General features: G+C 53.7%; 7 protein-coding genes across 7 annotated transcripts; 3 read left to right on the top strand and 4 right to left on the bottom strand.

Annotated features, from left to right (window-relative positions):
• Positions 1 to 249: 249 nt before the first annotated feature.
• Positions 250 to 2160, bottom strand: QC762_201440 (uncharacterized protein). The gene is made up of 2 exons (XM_062887035.1): positions 1619 to 2160; positions 250 to 1491 (listed from the first exon to the last, which is right to left on the bottom strand). Exons 1-2 carry the CDS (start codon positions 1724 to 1726, stop codon positions 496 to 498), a joined length of 1104 nt encoding a protein of 367 aa, XP_062746813.1. The 5' UTR covers positions 1727 to 2160; the 3' UTR covers positions 250 to 495.
• An 18-nt stretch (positions 2161 to 2178) lies between these two features.
• UTP25 (rRNA-binding ribosome biosynthesis protein utp25) lies at positions 2179 to 4651 on the top strand (the record flags this gene model as incomplete). Its single annotated transcript, XM_062887034.1, has 2 exons — positions 2179 to 2559; positions 2611 to 4651. The coding sequence occupies exons 1-2, from the start codon at positions 2342 to 2344 to the stop codon at positions 4649 to 4651; spliced, it is 2259 nt and encodes a 752-aa protein (XP_062746812.1). The 5' UTR covers positions 2179 to 2341.
• A 180-nt stretch (positions 4652 to 4831) lies between these two features.
• On the bottom strand, positions 4832 to 5811 carry mrpl8 (54S ribosomal protein L8, mitochondrial). Its single transcript, XM_062887033.1, has 2 exons — positions 5295 to 5811; positions 4832 to 5237 (listed from the first exon to the last, which is right to left on the bottom strand). The coding sequence occupies exons 1-2, from the start codon at positions 5508 to 5510 to the stop codon at positions 4878 to 4880; spliced, it is 576 nt and encodes a 191-aa protein (XP_062746811.1). The 5' UTR covers positions 5511 to 5811; the 3' UTR covers positions 4832 to 4877.
• A 1693-nt stretch (positions 5812 to 7504) lies between these two features.
• On the bottom strand, positions 7505 to 8737 carry OMA1 (metalloendopeptidase; the record flags this gene model as incomplete). Its single annotated transcript, XM_062887032.1, has 1 exon — positions 7505 to 8737. One exon carries the CDS (start codon positions 8735 to 8737, stop codon positions 7505 to 7507), a length of 1233 nt encoding a protein of 410 aa, XP_062746810.1.
• Positions 8738 to 10571: 1834 nt separating this feature from the next.
• FLC3_1 (putative flavin carrier protein 3) lies at positions 10572 to 14191 on the top strand. The gene is made up of 2 exons (XM_062887031.1): positions 10572 to 13631; positions 13683 to 14191. The coding sequence occupies exons 1-2, from the start codon at positions 11296 to 11298 to the stop codon at positions 13717 to 13719; spliced, it is 2373 nt and encodes a 790-aa protein (XP_062746809.1). The 5' UTR covers positions 10572 to 11295; the 3' UTR covers positions 13720 to 14191.
• Positions 14192 to 14272: 81 nt separating this feature from the next.
• On the bottom strand, positions 14273 to 16029 carry QC762_201393 (uncharacterized protein). The gene is made up of 2 exons (XM_062887030.1): positions 15272 to 16029; positions 14273 to 15211 (listed from the first exon to the last, which is right to left on the bottom strand). Exons 1-2 carry the CDS (start codon positions 15542 to 15544, stop codon positions 14492 to 14494), a joined length of 993 nt encoding a protein of 330 aa, XP_062746808.1. The 5' UTR covers positions 15545 to 16029; the 3' UTR covers positions 14273 to 14491.
• A 1370-nt stretch (positions 16030 to 17399) lies between these two features.
• On the top strand, positions 17400 to 19982 carry QC762_201390 (uncharacterized protein; the record flags this gene model as incomplete). Its single annotated transcript, XM_062887029.1, has 1 exon — positions 17400 to 19982. One exon carries the CDS (start codon positions 17400 to 17402, stop codon positions 19980 to 19982), a length of 2583 nt encoding a protein of 860 aa, XP_062746807.1.
• Between the last annotated feature and the right edge of the window lie 811 nt (positions 19983 to 20793).

Genomic DNA, 20793 nt, shown 5'->3' with positions numbered 1-20793 from the left:
CTATCTACCTGATGTTTATGTGGTAGTAGGGGGTTTGTTGTTGGTTAAGGATGTGCGCAGTCTCTTGAACACAAATCCGTGTCTGACATTATGTTACCCAACTTTCCCGCACCCAACAACCTCCTACCCGTCACTTTCCTACCCGTCACTTTCCTACCCGTCACTTTCCTACCCGTCACTTTTGCCATGACTTCTTACCGATCATGCCCCCTATTAGACCCTTCTTACTCACATCATCAGCTAGACTTCCCCAGATCACGCTTTTTACAATGTTTTTATTTCCCCTTTCCTATAAAAAAGAACGCCATGACTTTCTTTCCCATGTAGACAGACCCCCCTATAATATCCCGCCGCAAAAACCCTGCTTTTTGAGAGAACCAAGAAAAACAACATTTTCGTTTCTTTTCCGTCGAAAAGCAGACGAAAGAAGAGGAAGATATCAGTGCACAAGAAACCGCACAAGGCCATCATCTATTTTTCAAGATTCTTCTTCTTCTACTCGCCATTCTCCCGGGGCTCCCTCGGTTCCCTTTGTTGATTTCCACCACGGCCACCGCCACGACCACCACGCTTCCCTCCCCTTCCGCGACCGCCGCCGCCGCCCTCACGGCCCTCCTTCTTCTCGCCCTCCTCGCCCTCCTTCTTCTCACCGGCCTCGCCGCCAAATCCGACAATGGTAGCTGTGGCAAGACGCTGCGACAGGTCGATCTGGGTGCGGATCGTGTTGGCCAGGTAGCTGACCATGAGGACGTCCTGGATGTGGTTGTTGAAGTCGTTCTCGATCTGGAGGTTGGACACCTTGGGTGCAAGAGACAAGGCGTTCATAAGATACTGCCCGAGGGCGTGGGAGCCGTCACGCTCCTCGTCGAGGACCTCACCGACGAATCCGGAAACACGCTCCAACAGGTCAGAGACAACCTCGAGCGATTGGGCGAGGTTCTCAATATCCGAGACAACAGGGGCGGCGCGAGCTTCGGTGTGGGCGGCCGAGGAGACGGTGCTCAGGGCAGAGCGGTCCGAGTCGGCGATCAACAGCTTGTGAGGAACCTCAATGAAGAGACAGGTATCGGCGGCGCGCTCAGAGACAACAGTCACCGGAGCGGAGACGTACGTCTTTGTGGAGATGGCGCTGCCGGCGTCGGAAGAGATGGTGAGGTGGACGGCGGGGTGGGGGAAGGTGCCGGTCTCTGGGGAGGCGAAGAAATTTTGGATAAGGGCCGAGAAGGAGTTAAGCTCGTGGGAGGTGGTGTACCAGCCGAGAAGCTGCTCGCGGGGGGCGGCCTTGAGGGTCAAAGCGAGCATGTTCTTTTGGTAATCGACATCGACTTCGACTTGGTCGTCGGTCTCGACATGGGGGATGGCGAAAGCAGAGCGGACCTCGACCTCGCTTCCATCTTCGCTGCGGGTGCCAACGAGGGCGCCGATTACGCGGTTCGAGTTGGAGCCGTTGATATCGCGGCGGACGGCATGGTCGATGATGGAGAAGACAGACTAGAGATGGCACGGTTAGTCCAGGAATGCGATCGTACAGCATGACACCCAGTCTAGACATCAAGGTGCCATTGGGGGAAGAGTGCCGGTCCGGGAGTAGTAGGTAGGATAGGAGGGGCTGGCATACTTGGGGCTGGATGTTGACGGTAAGCGGGGCGCTACCGGCACCGAAGCCCAGGAGGGTGGGCGCAAGCGGCCTGGTGAGGTGGACAAAGTTCTCCTGGTCGACAGCCATGTTGAGTGGTCTCGGGTGGTCTCGGGGTGGTGGTTTGGGAGTGGTGATGGACGATTATCGGGAATGAATGGACGTTGGACCCCGGGGCAAGGCAAAGGGAAAATTGACGGCCAGCTATGGAGTAGATTATGGGGGGAGGAGACAAGGGAAGTCTGCCTCTGAGCGGGTCGGGGAGGAGATTCGTCACTGGCCAGCAAAAAATGGACCTCTCTCTTTCTTTCAACTCAACTGGCACGAACCTGAGCCTGAGCCTGCGGTGGGCTGGGGTCAGACCTCGAATTTTTGGTTTTGCAGCCGATGCGGGACCTGTGTGGTTGTGCGCGCTAAGATAAGCTGATAAGTGGCGGGGCAGTTTTTGGTCAGTTTTCTTTCAACTCTGCAGCACCCGCGAGGCTGCCCATTTTTTTTTTTTTCCAGCGGGACCTCTGCGAACGGCTTTCAGTGGGGCACTTCTAACGACCCCTGTTGGTTTGTCTCTTGGCATGGTGCTTCCTGGATTGCCGGCGCGGCAAGGCTGAAAATAGAATAAATTTATACAGCTTTTCTGGCAAACTGCCATCGATTGACTTGTTGCAGTCAAATTGCATCACAAACTCATTCACTCAAAGGTCAAAGATGGGACCAAGAGGAGGTGCAGGATTTAGAGGAGGACCTCGGGGAGGCTCGCGTGGAGGCTCGCGTGGAGGCTCACGGGGAGGATCAAGAGGCGGCGCAAGAGGAGGATTTGCATCCCGAGGAAGAGGTGGAACGAGAGGTAGAGGGCGAGGAAGAGCACGCGCACCGACAGAACCACGCAGCGCCAAGTTCGACAGCGCACGACTTGCGAATGATGAGTAGGTCATTCAACTCGTTGAAACAAAAAGGTCCTGACTGACACAATTCAGCGATTCCCAAAGTGAAGATGAAGGTGTTCCAGAGGAGGAGGAGGAGCAGTCTGATGTCATGAGTCTTGTTGATTCGGATTCGGATGAGGAGGAGGATGCCACGTCCGCTCAGCCATATGTAAATCTCATGAAGAGACTCATTGAGACTAACCCGCAAAAGGCAAAGAGGAGAAAGCTTGACCATGCTCCAGCAGAGGACAATCAACCAGAGGCAGCGCCAGCGCCAGAATCTGGCGACGAGGATGAGAGAGACGATGAGCAGGAGGAGCAAAGAGATGTTGACGAAGTTGAAGAGGCTGAGGAGGACCCCGCTGATATCCAACCCGAAGATCTCTTTGATGAGGACGATGATCTGGACGAGACCGACCCATTCGAAACTCACATCTCAAACCCCGACGAAAACACAGTACCGCCAAGAGTGCGAGCTGCGCAAAACGGAAAATGGAAGATGCAACGGCAGCCTTTTGAGTCCACCAGGGCCTATTGGAGTTATCCACAGACAGAGGACGGACAGGAGTTGCCATTACCAGCACCAATAACGAGTGTTTCGAATCTGCATCTCAAAAAACGGCTGAAGGAGGTTATGGAATTCAAAAGATCAACCTTTGGCGCTGTTGAGAAGACCGTGGCACCTTTCCTTTTCAACTATCGGGATGTGCTGTACTGCGACAGAACAGTTGGATCATCACAGGATCTTCGGAATCTGGCGGCCTTGCATGCTCTCAATCATCTTTACAAGACCCGCGACCGAGTGATCAAGAACAACGCCAGACTCGCCAAAGCCGATGCCAACGAAGACCTCGAGCTTAGGGATCAGGGCTTCACCCGTCCCAAAGTTCTCATGCTACTCCCAACTAGGCAGTCATGCGTCAAGATGGTCGACAGCATTCTTTCTGTTTGCCAACCAGACCAGCAGGAGAACAGGAAGCGTTTTGAAGACGGATATATTGAAAAGCTGTCCAAGTTCTCTGATGACAAGCCAGAAGATTTCCGGGACCTCTTCTCAGGCAACGACGACGACATGTTCCGCCTCGGGATGAAGTTCACCCGCAAGTCTGTCAAGTACTTTTCTCAGTTCTACAACTCGGACATCATCTTTGCCAGTCCTCTGGGTCTCCGTATGGCCATCGGTTCCGAAGAAGAAAGAAAGGTCGACTTTGATTTCCTCTCGTCGATCGAGCTCGTCATTGTCGATCAAGCCGACGCTCTCCTGATGCAGAACTGGGAGCACGTCGAGTTTATCTTCGAACACCTCAACATCCAGCCCAAGGACGCCCACGGCTGCGACTTTAGCCGTGTCCGCAGCTGGTACCTTGACGACCAGGCCAAGTACTTCCGCCAGACTGTCGTATTCTCGGCCTTCAACACCCCCGAACTGGCCGAGCTCATGCGTGCCCACTGTCACAACTGGGCCGGCAAAGTCCGTCTACAACAAGAATGCCCCGGCACAATCCAATATCTCCCTGTCAAGGCTCGCCAAACATTCAGCCGCTTCGACGCCCCCACCGTCGCCGCCGACCCAGACGCCCGTTTCAACTACTTCACCAAGGCCATCGTGCCTCTTCTCACCAAGCGCAATGCCAAAGACGCCAACGGCACCCTCATCTTCATCCCTTCCTATCTCGACTTTGTCCGGGTTAGAAACTTCTTCGCCAACAACCCCATCGTGGAGGCTGTCACCTTTGGTACCATATCCGAATACGCGGACATTCCCGAGGCTTCCAGGGCGAGGTCTCATTTCCTGACGGGAAGGCACAAGGTGCTGCTGTACACCGAGCGAGCCCACCACTTTAGACGGTATCAGATCAAGGGTGTCAAGAGGGTAATCATGTACTCGTTACCGGACAATCCGCTTTTCTACCGAGAGATTGCGGGTGGCTACCTCCAGAAGAGCGAGCAGAGCTTGATGGTGGAGCACGGACAGGGGGTGGTCAGGGTGATGTTTAGCAAGTATGACTTGATGAAGCTGGAGAGGATTGTGGGGACTTCGAGGGTAGGAAAGATGATCAAGGAGCAGGGGGACACTTTTGATTTTGTATAGTCTCTTCACCCGGATGCGTATAGAGAAGATTCAATCTTGTTTTTAATCGTTTTTGCTCGTTCTTTATGTTTTTTGCCCCCCACCTTCCGGTGGTTTTCAGCCCTCCCATACCTTTTTGTTCTAGCTGTTTCGTAAAATTACACTTGTGAAGAATTGTTTGCGCGCATCTTTCCCACCACCACCTTCCCACCCCCATATTATACAAAACACACCCATCTTGTCTGATCTACTCCTTCTTGACCGCCTTGTCCTTGAGCTCATTCATGTTCAGCTGCAACCCGGCAACCTTTTCAACCATCTCCTCAAACTGATCCCTCCCCTCAGGCCTAAACTGCGTGACCTTTTGGATATTCTTAATCGTGATGTCCGTGTGTCCCGTCCCCAATTTCCTGTCTCTTGCCACAGCGGCGGCGGTGATGGCAAATCTCATGTCCTTTGGCCCGTCGACTAGCTCGAGGATGGCGGAGTCGCCCTGGTCGAACTTGTTTTTGGGCATGGTGCGGAGGACGCGGGTGTAGCCGCCGGGGCGGTTGAGGTAGCGCTCGCGGATGGGGCCGAAGAGTTTGGGCATTAGTTCGTCGGGGGTCTATATTTGCTGGTTAGAGGGGGCGGTGGGGAAGGGGAGCAGGGGGAAGGGACGTACAAAGAGGATGCCTTGGGCTTGTCTCCTGCTGGTTTCGTTGTTCTTTTTGGCATAGGTGATGAGCCTCTCGGCGAGGCGCTGGGCTTCTTTGGCTTTGGGCCATGTTGTGTGGATTGACTCCTGGCGGACGAGCTCGGTGACGAGGTTGCGGAGGAGGGCTTGACGGTGGGAGGAGGTGCGGGAGAGGTGGCGGTATTTGACGTGGCCGCCGGCCATTTTGAAGGTTTGTTTTGGGGGGGTAGGTACGTTAGAGGTGGGGAGGTTGGGTTGGGAAGGCTGGGGTATCAAAGTTGTTGTCGTCGTCGTCGTCAATGGGTGCGCCGGGGTGGTGGGTGGGTTCGGATGCGCCTCGGCGGGATGGGCAACTGGTGTGTTGTGTGTGTCTTTGCGCTCCGGTACGGTACCTATGAATTTTTGATCTTATCAGCGCCGGCCGTCTCTTTTGCCGGCCGGGAGCGCAAAAGCTACAAGTGGGGCCAACGGTGACGGGATGAGTGCCAAGCCCGGGTGCCCCTTGGGTCCCTGTTTGCTGTTGTTCACAAGCCCATCTCTCTACGTCACTTCGTGGACTTGTTGCTTCCAACGGTAATCTGAGCAACATGCGCTTCAGTTGGGGAAGGATCAATTAACTGCAGCTTTTCCATTCCTTCCTGCCTTTGAGTATCACATAACCTCCGACCGCCGGGTCACCGCGTTGCGCCTTTGCGCGCTCCTCCCCTAATCGCGCACCTTCAGGGTTCATACCATCATCACCACCACCGACAGACACCAAAATGGGCTTCATAGCCGGCTTCGCATGTTCCCCCTTTTCCCCCCTCCCCCTTTTTACCCTTCCCATTCATTTCTAACCAGTCACACAACAAATAGACCGGAGGCCTAACCCTCACCCTCTCCCTAACCTACCTAGCCCTCCACACCCACCGCCGCAACCGCGAAGTCCAATCCACCCTCCTCCGCTCCCAATCCCACACCCTTGACACCCTCAACCCCCTGTCTTCTTCTACCCTCCCCCCCCGCAAATCATCCTACATCACCACCGACGGCACACACACCTACATCCCCCGCCAAACCCTCGCCTCCACCACCACCTCCTTCCTAGAAGAAGCAAAGTCCCGCTGGAACTCAGAGGTCATCGCCGCAGTAAACTGGGCCCAGTCCCACTCCCCCGCTATCGAATCAACCGCCTCCTCCGCCGTCGTCGACCTGGCGCATAATGCCCCCGCCATCAAGGAGCGAGTAGCAGACGCAAGCAGAGAAGGATGGCAGACGGCTGAGAAGGGACTTTTTAGAGCAGAAAAAAAGATTGGGGAGGTTGTTGAGAGGACGGTGGAGAAGGGAAAGGAGGTTTATGGAAAGGCAAAGGCAAAGGTTTACTTGGCGGAGGAGAAGCTGGAGGGGAAGCTTGAGGCTAAGCTGGAAGGTGTGAGTGAGATTGAGAGGGCGCTGGCGGAGAGGTTTGACCAGGCGAAGAGGGAGAGGCGGTTGGAGAGGAGTGTGGAGGAGGTTTTGGCGGAGAGGTATAAGCCGATTGATGAGAGGGATTTTGGGGGGTTGGCGCTGATCTGAGGGGAGGTTGATAAGGGGAGAGGGAATGGAAGGGGAGTGGAATGGGGAGTGATACCACTGTGTTTAGTATTTGTATAGGTATGGATATGATAGAGAAAAGGGGCGATGTTGTTCCTTCGAAGTGCAGATGTTTGGATTCATCTTGCTTGGTGGTTTTGTTGTGGGTAAAGGCTTGTAAGAGTGGGTGTGGCCGGTGATATCTATAGATTCATGATTACAAGAGTCACACGGGCAAGAGATTTCTAAACGAGTGATTTGTCACATATCTTGAAGCAACACCATGATCCCACTCTCAATATAAGATCTCAGCTTCCACTATCCACTATCCGGGCTTGCAGTGCTTGTAGATGATACATAGTCTGAGCTTGACAGTTCGCCTATCCGATATTTGATTTTAGTATCCAAGACTTTGTTTGGGCTCGGATCAATGGCAACCATGGTTGACGGCCCTTGGATGATTTATTCCCTCTGTAAATTGATCAAGTGGTGTAGACAGCCCAGCAACCACTTTACATCCCTCATACACTGCCCTTCATGTTACATACCCTCACGGGTGGCAAAACAAAATGTCCCCAACTCCACGCTAGAAAATCACAATCCTGTCCCTTGGAACGGCGCTTTTCCCTCCCACACACCGCTCCCCCTCACCACCCCATAATAATAAACCCCCCCGTTTCCAACGCCCGCCTGAACGCATCCGCCGTAGACCCCGTAGTACTACAATCACTATCCTCCCTCTTCCTCATCGCCTCGGGCAGCCACTCCTGTATCTTCTTTATCCGATTAGCATTGCTCGGATGCGTGCTCGCCCACTCCGGTACATCCACCCCTCCCCTCGCAACCTCCCTCTGTCCCACCATCTCCATCCGCCCCCAAAACCCCACCGCATCCCTCGGGTCAAAACACGCCTCACTCATCATCATTAACCCAATATAATCCGCCTCCGTCTCCTGAAGTCTGCTCATCGGGTTCCCAAAAGTGATATCAATCACGCTCGTCCCAAACCACCCCGCAATCAACGGCCCAATCCCAATCACCCCCCCAAGCAGCATGAGACTGAACAAAAGGATATTCTTCCCAATGTCCTGCGACAGCCTCTCGCCAAAATGCCCAGCGACATTGTGGGCTATCTCGTGGCCTAGAACAGTGGCGAGGGCGCTGTCGCCTCGGGCGAGGTTCATGATGCCGCTGAACACAAAGACTTTTCCGCCGGGCAGGACAAAAGCGTTGGCTTGGTTTGGGGCGTCAATGACGAAGATTTCCCAGTCTTGATTCGCGCCCATTCCGCTAAAGGGAATGAGTCTCTGCATCACCCTCCTCACTCTCACAGTCCGTGGATCCCACTCGGGTAGTATCCTCGCTCCTTGATCTTGCAGTTCGATCAACAACCTCTTGTAGCTCATCTCGGCTACTGACTTTAGGGTGGAGGAGTCTGGTCCGTAGACGTTGAACCGGGTGCGGTTGGACACGGGCACCTTTTCGAGGTTCGCAAAGTAAAAGAGGAGGCCGGCGGTTGTGGCGATGGCTATTACGGCTGTGGTTGTGATCTTTGATGGGCCGCGGAGGGGCTCGGCGGCTTGGAGGCGGATGTAGTGGTCGTTGTTGTAGGTTCGGTAGGAGTAGGGGTTGCGGTTGTTGGAGGGGTTGTAGGGGTTGCGCTTGTGGGGGATGATGCGCTGGTGGATTTCCTCTTCTTCTGGGGGAGGGGGTTTGGTGGAGTGCCATCTTGGTTGGGGATAGGAGCGGAGGGATTGTGGTGATGGTGGTGGTGGTGGTGGTGGTGGTAGTGGTGGTGATCTGGGTGTTGGCTTTTGGTGGGGGACATGGCTGAAGATGCGGGATGGTCTGAACCGAGATGGTCGACGGAGGAGGAACATGTTGTCGGAGGTGCCGGGTAGGCAGATGGGTGGGAGTTTAGGTACAGGGTCTTGGGTTCAGAGACGGTTCAACGGTTGATTGTTCCAAGATGCAGTGAGGATAGTCGCCGATAGCTGTCTAGTCTATACGGTGATGCTAGCGATGATGGTGGGGTGGTTGCTTAGAGCTATCTTCACATGAGGTCATGGGCATGTGGGAGACACGTTATCTTATCGTGTGCATCTAATAAAGCTGATGCAGGGAGACCCTAACCCTCTAGCGAGGGAAGTCAGAGGTCAGATTAGACAACCTCTCTCTGGGCCCTAACCCCTGCCAAGTTTGTGTGTAAGTTACCATCAAGACCTTGAGCCAGATGGACCTTGTGTCCTTGTTTATCTGGGAGCCGCGTCTGTGCCTGCGAGAGGATCATTTGGCTTCACGGGACACCATATAAGAAGGCCCAAGCTATTTGAAGGATGAGTGTCACCGTCGCCGTTTCTCATGCTCGACATAAAATGACCAGCGGCAGCCACATGTGTCAAGTAGCGCTGCGCTTGGTTCAACTGTATCGACTTATACTCAAGCGTCACTCCCCGGAGAGGCTGTCCGGTCATCAAAAATCAAGCTCGTAAAAAGAGAGCAAACATGCTCCGCCTCATCAACTGCCATCACCATTTTCGCGGTCTCGTGAGAGAGGGCCAGACCGTAAAAAATGATAACCACAGGGACCCTTGGCGGGACATCAGATGGAACGTTTCGCATGCTGCAGTTCCCGAGAGACGCCAATGTTTGAGAGTGGGAGATCGCCATGGATGTGCGTTCGACGGGAGCAACTGACCGGACTGACAACTCCATTTGTCTTTTCTTCTCCAGGTCCAAACTCTGGATCACAAACCCAAGAGACTGACGATTTCGTCTTCCCATGGATACCTCTTGGCGCCCTCAGTGGTCTGGACCTTGAAGGCTGGAGGGGCACACCCAACACCACCTTGTACCTGCTGCATGTCATCAGAGGGAGGGGTCACGACCTGATTGGCCGCCACCGCATCTGCAGACATCATGAAGGCTGCCTCTTGTGAACCAGGGAAGTGGTAAATAAACAAATGACATCTCTTGCTCTTGCCTGTCGATTTCCCACTCAAAACGAGCCGTGATCATGGCGACCAACACGGACAAAACGGACTGGTCAGAAACGTGGACCGGAGCGAGCTTTTTGAAGCGGGGGGGCGCTCCCGTTTCATTGCCGGGATATTGGTGGGGGGGCTGTGCAAGTCCCCTTCATTACAATCCGTATCCGATTCCTAGGATGGACTTGCAACGTTTTCTATCGGTTCGGTGGCTGGTAGTGACAGAAAAGAGATGGAGCTTGCGTGTGCAAGATGCAGACAAGATCTTGGAAAGCTCGCAAGAGGGGGGCGGTGTTGATGATCGCACCCTCTCACAGTTGAGGGAACGGAATGCTATGACGGAACTCGCGGAGAACAACATGTTCAAATTCCCTGCTTGGCGATTCCTCCCAAGTCTCGCCCAGCGCCTCCCAAGAAAGCGTCAAGACTCTTGGAATGCAATACGAATGTCTCTTCAATCTGTTGTTTTGCTCATGAGAAATATCCATCCATCATGTATGTCGATGAAGAAATCGAATTCTCCGACAGTAGCACTGCATTGAGTAATAAGGGGTTCGACGGTCTCGGCTACGCGCTGTGAGGTTGAACTGTTAGAGCCCAGTCTGTAACACCCGGCCACGAGATAGCGGTGGACCCGCCGTTGGGCACAAGTCATGACATTTGTATCGTCGTGCACTAACATGGCGATCTCATCTCCAAGCGTGCATTAACGTGCGCTACCCTGGCAGAGACGGTTGGCAGGCATTGGCGCTTCCCGCTCCCCCCCGTGCGCTCATTACGACAGAAGACCTGCTGCACCGCGACACAAGCGCTGTGTCCCCCGTTTCCTCTCAGACCCCCCTAATCCCAAATGCTCCCTCGTCTTCCGCTTCTCTCACTCAGACTTCCATTTCCACCTCTCACCACCACATGGATTTTTGCATCCGCTTGATGATTGCAAAATCTCCTTCTTCTCACTGTCGTTTTTGAGAGAAAAGGTGGCGGAATTCTCAGCATTGGCGTAACTAGCCAACTGGTCGCCGTTGTTTGGCAGCATACTCTCGCTTTTTTACTATTCTCCCTGCCAACAATCGACACCAAAAGCAACCCGCCTTCGATTCTCACAGCGCGCGCGCGCCTCTTCACTCGACGCCGTCTTCATTCCGCATTCTTCCCTGGTTTCCCTTCGAAATTTCTCTCAGCGCCTCGTTTAGCTGTTCTTCATCTTCCAGTCTGTTTCTTTACCAAAAATACAGGCTCTCTCTACTGACACCTGCACGCTGGCGGCTCACGGTTTTGCAAACTCGACGGACAAAGCAACGGACGACCGCAAAAGAAGCGACTGGTTCAAAACCGAGTAAACAAACCAACTACGCCGCACCACTCACCCACCTCACGCCAACCCTCGACTCTCTAAAAAAGCACAGGTTGCTTAGACTGCCGCCTGTCATCTGAATCGATTGTTGGTCACCATGAGGTTATCTTTAACACGGCCCGTTGCGGCCTTCGCGTCGCTAGCGGCGCTCATCGCACCAGCAATGGCAGAGTCGATTCTCCAGTCGAACTCGCTCAACTCTTGTCAGGAAAACTCGCTGTTCAGCGCCAGCTTGTTCAAGGTCGTCTTCACACCAAATAACAAAACAGCCAACGTCGACATTGTAGCTGTCTCGTCAGTCCAGGGCAACGTCACTTTCGATGTCGAGGTCTCGGCCTATGGTTTCCCCATCATCAAGCAAAAAGTCAGCCCATGCGATATGGGTCTGGCTGGTCTCTGTCCCATGACAGCAGGCAAGATTCCTCTCAACTTCAACCTTCCCGTTACTGGTGACGCCCTGGAACAAGTACCTGGAATCGCCTACAACTTCCCCGATCTCGACGCCACCGTAAAGGTGATTTTTACCATGACGGATGGTCCCGAGGCAGGAAACGCTGTTGCTTGCGTGGAGGCTGATATTTCCAACGGAAAGACGGTGGATTTGCTTGGTGTCAAGTGGGCTACTGCCATTGTCGCTGGTTTGGCTCTCACATCGTCGGCTATCATGTCTGGTCTCGGTCACTACAATGCCGCTTCCCACGTCGCTGCCAACGCCCTCTCGCTCTTTGGTTACTTCCAGGCCCAGGCCATGCTTGGTCTCACTGGTGTGCCTCTGCCGCCTGTTGTCATGTCGTGGACCCAGGATTTCCAGTGGAGCATGGGAATCATTCGTCTCGAGTTCATGCAGGACATCTTTACCTGGTACCAGCGCGCCACTGGTGGTACTCCGGCCACCATCTTCGACTCGCTTACGACCGTTTCCGTGCAAGTTGAGAAGCGATCTCTGGATTTTATCGAAGCTGGTATGAGCCTCGCGAAGCGCTCTGTGGCCATGATGCCGAGGAGCATCGCTGAGCCTCTCGGGCAAGCCATGAAGCGGGACCTCATGCGTCGCGCCAATATCGAGACCAGCTCCGGCAGTTACATCGTGTACGGGATCCAACGTGTGGCCTTCCGCGCAGGCATCGAGTCGACCAACGTTTTTATGACTTGCGTGGCCTTCTTCTGCTTGATGGTCATTTTTGTCAGTCTGGCCGTGGCCGCTTTCAAGGGTGCCTGCGAGATGGCCGTCAAGAACAAGATGATGGACAGTGACAAGTTCCTCGACTTCCGCAACGGCTGGCTCACGGTCCTCAAGGGCATCTTGTTCCGTCTTACCCTCATCGGGTTCCCGTCCATGGCCATCATGTGCTTGTGGGAGTTCACCCAGAACGATTCGGCTGCCCTGATGGTCCTGGCTGTCTTTTTCCTGATCGGAATGACGACCACGCTCTGCTGGGCCGCCTTCAAGGTGATTATGATTGCCCGCCGCTCCATCGTTATGCACAACAACCCGGCCTATATCCTCTTCTCGGACCCCCAGGCACTTAACAAGTGGGGCTTCCTCTACGTGCAGTTCAGAGCCTCCGCCTACTACTTCATCCTGCCCTACCTTGGCTACTTGGGACTCAAGGCCATGTTCATCGCCTTTGCGCAGCACTCGGGAACCGTTCAGGCCGTGGGTTTTCTTATCATTGAAGCCGGCGCCCTGATTGCCGCCAGCGTCCTTCGCCCATGGATGGACAAGAGCACCAACTCTTTCAACATTGCCATCTGCGCCATCAACTTTGTCAACTCGATCTTTTTGATGATCTTCACCGAGGTCTTTAACCAGCCCAGACTCGTCACTGGCGTTGTGGGCGTCGTGTTGTGGATTGCTAATGCTTCCTTTGCGCTGGTTTTGCTGTTGATGCTCATTGTCACCACTGTCATTGTCATCTTCCGCGACAACCCGGATGGCCGCTACACCTACATGGCCGATGACAGAACCTCGTTCATGAAGTCTCAGACGCACCTCACGACGACTACCGAGCTGGACGCGCTCGCGGCTACCGCTCGTGGCGGCAAGGAGGGTTTCAACAAGGGCATGGACCTGGACGATGACGCCGAATCTATTACATCGGACTCGCTCCGGCGCCAGACCGAGAGGCTCGGCGTGCCTTCTGCTCACTCTAACCAGAGCTTTGGTGCTCACTCCAACAACAGCTTTGGCGCTCACTCCAACCAGAGCTTTGGCGCCCAGTCGAACTACAACAACCAGGGCTACGGCAACCGCCCCCAATCTCCAGCTAATCCGTCGATGCCATTCTTCCCCGCCGACGGACCTCGCAGCCCGCCGAGGTACCAAGACAACGGCTCGATGCGGGCGCCCAGTCCGTTTGATGGCTCTCCGCCCTATCGAAACCAGAACAACAGCCCAGGTCCGGGCGCCTTCCGGCAACAAAACAACGCTAGGTATGTTATCTCTGGGTGGAGAACCGATGAAACTTTGCTAACATTCAACAGCCCAAGTCCTTGGCAACGCGGTGCCGGCTACGACTAAAAAGGAGGCCTTTTTGCTTTTTGCACATTCATGACCTGGGATAGGAGTTTTTGTTTTGGGGGGTTTCCGATCGCAACCGAGCAAGCGGTCAACATATAAGGGATGGGCACAACAGCCCAAGGCCCGCATTGAAACCAAGAATGGAACAGATCCATGATACCCTACTACTTCTCGACCAACTTGCCGTGTTGGATACACGAGCGCACTATCCGACCACACGTCACTTTTTTTTGTTGTTTTTTCTACCAGGGATGCATGAAAAGGCGTCAGTTAGTTACTCGGAAAGATGAACCGGGAGGAGAGAAAGAAGAAGAAGAAGAAGACGGAGGCGTATAATTTCTACTTTCATGTTCCATTTTGTGGAAGAAGAGGCAGATCTGCTGACAAGGGTCTGTTTTGTATCATACCCATCTTCGTGTGCTTTGTTAGCGCTCGCATATGAGAGAGACCTGCGCCCTGGCGTTTATAGGGGCACGAGAAGGGCACGGGGTATCAAAACACGGAGGGGGGTGAACTGAGTCATACAGCTGGACTGGGAAGGGGAGAAGGAGGAAGATGATGTTTTCTTTTTGCTTGTTATGGTTTGTGGCTTTCTTTTCTTGTGGAATGGACTAGGGATGGGTTGGTTGGGTTAGTTCAATACATTTTTGACATCATTTTGTGTGAAGACTTGCGCTTGTGTTGGAACTCTTGATGCTGCTGGCACTCGCTTGCACTACTTACACCACTTGGACACTTTCTTCGGCATCCTACAGCCAGATATTCATCGAACTCAAGCAACCCCCTGCCGCGTGTGGAGTTTCCTCCCCCAGAACATCCTTCTCAGTAAACCCCCTTTCTTGTTACTCCCGCCTGCACTCCCTCCTTGCCTCACAAGTTGGGGCCTGTTGCCCGCCTTCTCATACCCACCACCCTGAACCATTTCCCTCCCCACCTCCCTAGCCGTAGTTGTCGCCCTCTTCGCAGCTAGAACCTCCGCCCCGATAGTCTCAAACACCTCTTGTACCCCTTCTCCCGTCCTGGCACTAACCTCCATCATACATCTAACCCCCATCTTCCCGGCCGCTTCTCTCCCCTCATCCTCGCTAACCTCTCTCTCCTTGTCATTGTCAAATTTATTCCCCACCAGCACCACTGGATAAACCCTCCTGTTGGCGCTATTGTTGGGGGATGGTGTGAGTGGGTCGAAATGCTCCAAGATGAATTCCACCACCCCTTTCGCCAACCTGAAAGAATCGGCGCTTGCCGTGTCATAAACCACAACCGCCGCCTCGGTGATGGCCAGTGCTTGCTCCAGCAATGGGTTCGAAGATGACTGATTGGAAGGGAATTCTAGCGCGTCGATGATGTATTTCTTTTTTTTGCTGTCCCCTGTTGTAGAGGGGAGGAGAAAGATAGGATGTCGGCAGCTTCCTGAGTGGGACTCCCCTGATGGTGACGTTGTTGTTGCTGTTGTGGGTTGGGTGGCGGGAGGGAATGTGCCTTGCGAAAACTTCAAGTCTGTATTAGATAGCGAACAAATGGGAGGGGATAGGTGAGAAAGGGGGCGTACTCTGCTCAAAAGAGAGGATTTCCCTGCTCCTTTCGCCCCGAGGACCAACACGCGGAGTTCACCTGATGGTGGGTGGTCTTCTTTTTCTTGGGGTTGCCTGCGGTTTTGGGAGGAAAGTTGGATAGTTGCCCGTGGGGGAGGGGGCGGTCTCCTTCTGGGTTGTCTTGGTCTGGTAGCGGTGGCGTCGTCGTCTGAGGAGGGGGCGTCTTGCCAGCGGAGGACGGCTTTGAGGTATTTGGCCTCTTCTGCAGTCCAGACGAAGGAGGCGACCATTTTAGTAAAATAGACAAGTCTTCTTGCTAGATGGAGTCAGGTAGGTGGTGTGGAAAAGAGATTACGGCGTTGAACAGATGGTGATGGTGTAAGTCAGTGAGCGATACAGCAAAGATGTGCATGTTTGGGATATTGAGCTTCTATTAGGATGTCAAGGACGCCCGTCAAGACATCACATCAAGGAGCTGACATAGCCGGCGCCACTTCCCAGCTTTGAAGAATAATGCATTGACTTCGCGGGCCCCATCGCAATGCCATAGGTGGGCTGAACGCATCGCTGGACGGGAGCGCATTCTGGCAAATGTCACCTGTAACAGAGGCAGGATTCGGCCGAATTTGGCAGAGGAGAGATCTCCATAGATACTCTGGTACAGGTTCTTTTGAAGAACGGTTAACCAGCTGGATATTTGGATATCTGGATATTTGGATCTTTACTATTGGTCATCAGTCGTGAAGCACAAGACATGAGCAGGCCAATCTGTTCAAGCTCCCACCATCAGCAACAGCGGGGTAATGGTAGGCAGCTTTTCACGAAACACAAAGAAAAGTGTCGTATAACGTGCCATTTATCAAAGTGGTTGTGGACACCACCCACTGAAAGAAACAAAATGGCAACGGGGTTGGGTGTGATGCCGTCAGCAATACTGCGGCGTGGAACGGTGATAATTGGCATCTGGGTATCCAGATCGGGACGAATGGTGGGTGGTCAGTCGTCTGAACAAGACCCTGGTCAGCGGGGGAGGATCCCGACGGTGAGATGGCGAGGCTCTGTCATGCTGGCGTGAGATTTAAGCTCGGGAGGCCCCAGCCGAGCGGCAAAGGGGGCTTCGACCTGATACACTTGTTGCTGTCATCCCATGGCTAACGCTGTGTTGCGTGGTTCAGCGGAGGGGCTGCAGCAGTCCGACTCTGTTGCTGCAGGTCCGTCTACTTATTGCGTTGCGTTGTGTGGCGAGGATTGCCGATGGTGACAGTTGAAGGTTCACTGGATGCCGAGCAGCTGGGAGGGGACCGGTGACCTCAACTGCAACCTCAACTTGATTGGCTATTAATAGGCCGCCGGCAACATTTTTCAGGTTTGGTGACGTCGGAACGATTGAAAGGTTGCAGACCGTTGATGAGACGAACTCTTGTTCACCAAGCCAAACGGTGTATGTGAACGTTGCTTATGGATGGCAGGCGAGGGGCATGATGATCGTGATGGAAAGTTGACACACCTAGGCCCCGCTGAAGGGCGCTGTGGCATCTCTTGGCCCCCAGGGTTGCTAAGCTTAGACCCCAATGCAACAGAACATCACGCTTGGGGTCAGCAATCTGCAACATCTCCCCCACCATGGCTCTGGAATCAAGAATTCGTGCTCACCCTGTGCGGGGGCCTTCACATGGGGAATATATGCCCTTTCTGGAAGCCATGCGCCCTCTCCATATTCTCTCTCCGACAGAAGACCTGGTGTCGACGTGAGATGAGGCTCCAGGAGAGCTATCAAGGACAACCGCTCGGCCAAGAGATCACCCGTCCCTCAATCGCCACAGCCCATCAACCTTCAGCCCTATCGGCCTCCCGACCGAGACCCCCTTTGGCTTGCCGTTCTCTTGTGGCTCTTTTTGTCCCCGAGACTTAGGGTCCCAGGCACCACTTGGACCACTCAAACACCATCTTGACCTCAGCCGCACTGGTACCTGGACTTACAAGCGCCCAGGCCTGCATATTGGCTTTCCCCTCGTCACTGGAGCCTTGTTGTTGTCACCTAACTGCCAACTTCCGACAGGTGGCCTCTGTCTTGTCGTCTTTGTTTCATTACTTGTTCCTTTTCTCTCCGGACCTGGGTTGACTACCATGTCATGATACCTGGCAATGGATCCTTCCTACCCACCGAGGCCAAGACCTCCACTCCGTTCTGCCACTTCAGGCTCTGTCAGCAGGATATCTACCGTGTCTGACATTACCGACTTTGACAACTTCCGCGACGAGACAGGGGCCGTAATCCCCCCACGGCCTTCTTTGGTGTCACTCCAGTCCAACGACAGCCTACGACAACAGTTTGGGAAACGACCCTATGGTTCTGTCGATGATGTTGGCCACACTTATGGGGGAGCCTCAACCGGATGGACGTCGTTCATGGGCAATGGAGGCGGCGCATATAAGCCAGTATCATCGCCCACCCTCATAGCACCACCTCAGAATGCCGGCCCCAGTTTTGCCCAGAGACAGCAACAACGACGCCACGATGCGATTCCGGAAGAGGAAGACGGTATTGACCTTGGGTTGATGAAGTCCGCTGCCCCGTTGGGAGGCGAGGAACCACCAGCACCTGGCCCGCGAGTTGCTAGAGCACCAACGTTCGATGTTAGCAGCGCGCTGGGCCCTGCGACAAAAGCCGATGAAGAGTTCTGGAAAGCAATACAGGAGCAAGAGGCACAGGGGAAGTTGACGGGGGGCTTGGGGAAGGGCATCAAAGCGGAAGCGACAATCACGGAAGATTATTTGCTGGCAATAACTCCCGTGACGGAACGACCCCCGAGCCGCACATTCTCCGTCTCGAGACGCAGCAGGCGGCTATCTCACACTGACACAGTGAAGAAAATGGCACAGAATGAGGCCAACAAACGCGGAGAAGTAATCGAGGTGGTCATGACAGAGGACACCGGCACTCAGTCCAAATTTGATCTCAGCCTGGTTGGTGGCCATGATCCGAACGTGGAGGACGAGCCAGGACAGTTTGCCATGAGGCAGACGACCTTTCCAACAAACGCCAGCAAAACAGAGGTCTTTTATCCACAGCCCAACTGGAAGCCATTTTCCATGAGATGGCCGTACTTGATATGGTTGATTGTGGTGTCCATTGTTATGGCCGTATCCGTGGAAATCCTCTACCGAAGCTCTGCCCAGGACGCCCTGGTCAAATTTCAATCACCCAACGATATCTCGACCGCCCAGTACTTTGCTGTCAAGTTTCTACCGATGGCCATTGCGGTCACATATGGTGTCATGTGGCAGGTTACCAACTTTGATGTCATGCGTCTTGAGCCGTTCTATCAGCTATCCAAGGAAGGAGGAGCACTGGCGGACGAGTCCATCAACGTCGAGTATCTGACACAATTCGTCTGGCTGCGTCCATTTCGGGCCATCCACTGCAAACACTATGCTGTAGCTGTGTCGTCAACAGCCAGCTTGCTCGCCAACACATTGGTTCCTGCCCTTGGAGCCGCCTCTTTGATCATAACCCCTGACCGCAACACTCGTCTGGACCGCCCTCACATAGAAAAGAGCATCCTCATACACCACGTCTGGTCCCGTCTTTTGACAACCTTGCTCGTCATCATCGCCGCCTTTGGGTGCGTCCTATTCTATCAGCTCCAAACCCGCCGGTCTGGCCTATTAGCCGACGTCAAAGGCATCGCTGGCCTCGCCGCCATGGCAACAGTCAGCCACATCCTCATGGACTTCAAAGACATGGACGTAGCCACCCACCAAGACATTCACAGCAAACTAAAAGATCATCGCTACGTCCTCCGCAACTCCTCCCTCGCCCCAGACGACACCAACCCCCCTTCCATTCAAGAACGGGAAAAATACACCAAAAACCACCTCTCTGCTAACCCCCATCCCATGATGCTCCGCCCAGCCGGGGCATACCCCTTGATATCCGGCATCTTCGCCTTCATCGCCCTCATTCCCATATTCCTCTTCACCCCCGCCACAGTCTTGACCGACCGCGCCCCCTGGTTAATAACCGTCTTGGCCGTGTGCATCAAGCTCTCCTGGGGAGCACTAGAGACAGACGTCCGCCTCATGCAACCATACTACCTCCTCTCCCAACGACACGCACCCCCAAAGACGCTAACGCTCGATTACACCGCCATGCCCTTTGGCTGGGTAGCCATCAGAGGCCTAATCAACAAACACTGGCTAGTCTTCTTCGTCGGCTTCGGCACAATCCTCACAGAGATCCTCACCGTGCTGGTAACCTCCCTAGCAACAGTCGAAGGCCGTGTTTTCATCTCCTCCGCTCCCACAGCCACCGCCACCTCGTCGGATCTCAACGCCGGACAGGAGACAATTCCATCTTTCTGGATAAGCTTCACGCTTGCTCTGTTGATTCTGCTGTATATGGGGGTGTTGAGCGTCGTTACCCATTTGAAAAGGAGGAGGGTGTTCTTGCCGAGGCAGCCGAATACTATTGCGAGTGTGCTGGCTTACATACACCAGAGCAAGATGCTTTATGACTTTGTGGGGACGGCCAAGTTTGGGAATAGGGAGATGGAGGGGTGGCTGGAGGGGGTGGGGAAGAGGTATGGGCTGGGGTGGTTTAGGGGAAGGGATGGGCAGAGTCATTGTGGGGTTGATGAGGAGGAGCTGGTGAGTGAGTGGAGGGTTGGGTATGATTACAGTCGGGCGACGAGGCCTTGGGAAGAGGAGGGGAGGAATTGGTTGTAGGGTTTTGCTTGGTGTGTGTGTGTGTGGTGGGGGGAGGTTGTGGTTTAGTTGAAGGTGAGATAATGCTAATTTGATGATGAATGCGATGAACAAGCTATCTGGAAAGGGTGATGTCGTTGTGATTATGTCTTGGTAAAATACAGGCTAGGTACCCCGGCAATTGCATTTTTTGCCGACTTGTTCGATATATACGTGAACCTACACTTCTACGGGATGCATAGAGCTGGGGTAGGTGGTATAACAAGCTCAAGGAGATGACATTTGAAACTGGGATGGCCATAACAGCAAAGCTAGGATAGATGGTCTTGTAGTCTCGGAAAACTGAGTGTTATCAATCAAACCCGAGCTTCCAATAGACTTTAAATGCTGGGATAAAGGATGTTTAAAAGCTTGGATAGACGGCATGGAAAGGTTAGGAAGTGTTGAAACCATGTTTCTTTCACCAACGGATTTTTTCACTTTTGACACACTTAAACAATGACACGATCTCTAGGATGTCTTATCATCTTTCAAGGGTCCCTCGGATAAGCTGATGTTAGTGTGCTTGTCCCTCTGTCGACAACATAGCTGTCTTTACATGGGATTTGCAGCTAGACACGTATGGGAGAACTGTTTGACATCTGTATGCAGACCATCATGACTTTTGGAGCTAGTCCAGGCCTTCAAAGTAATTGGCTAAAAGCTGAAATTACGAGATATAAACCCACAAATGTGGCTGTTCTCTTCAGCTGAAGAGAATATAGTACAAAGACGCGTGGCATCAGATCACTGCGGTGGCCAGCAGTCCACCACCACCTAGACATGACGCTAG

Source organism: Podospora pseudocomata (assembly GCF_035222375.1).
Source record: "Podospora pseudocomata strain CBS 415.72m chromosome 2 map unlocalized CBS415.72m_2, whole genome shotgun sequence".
Classification (NCBI taxonomy): Eukaryota; Fungi; Ascomycota; class Sordariomycetes; order Sordariales; family Podosporaceae; genus Podospora; species Podospora pseudocomata.
Note: the sequence above shows the minus strand (reverse complement) of the source record. Positions and strands in the feature narration are given on the sequence as shown.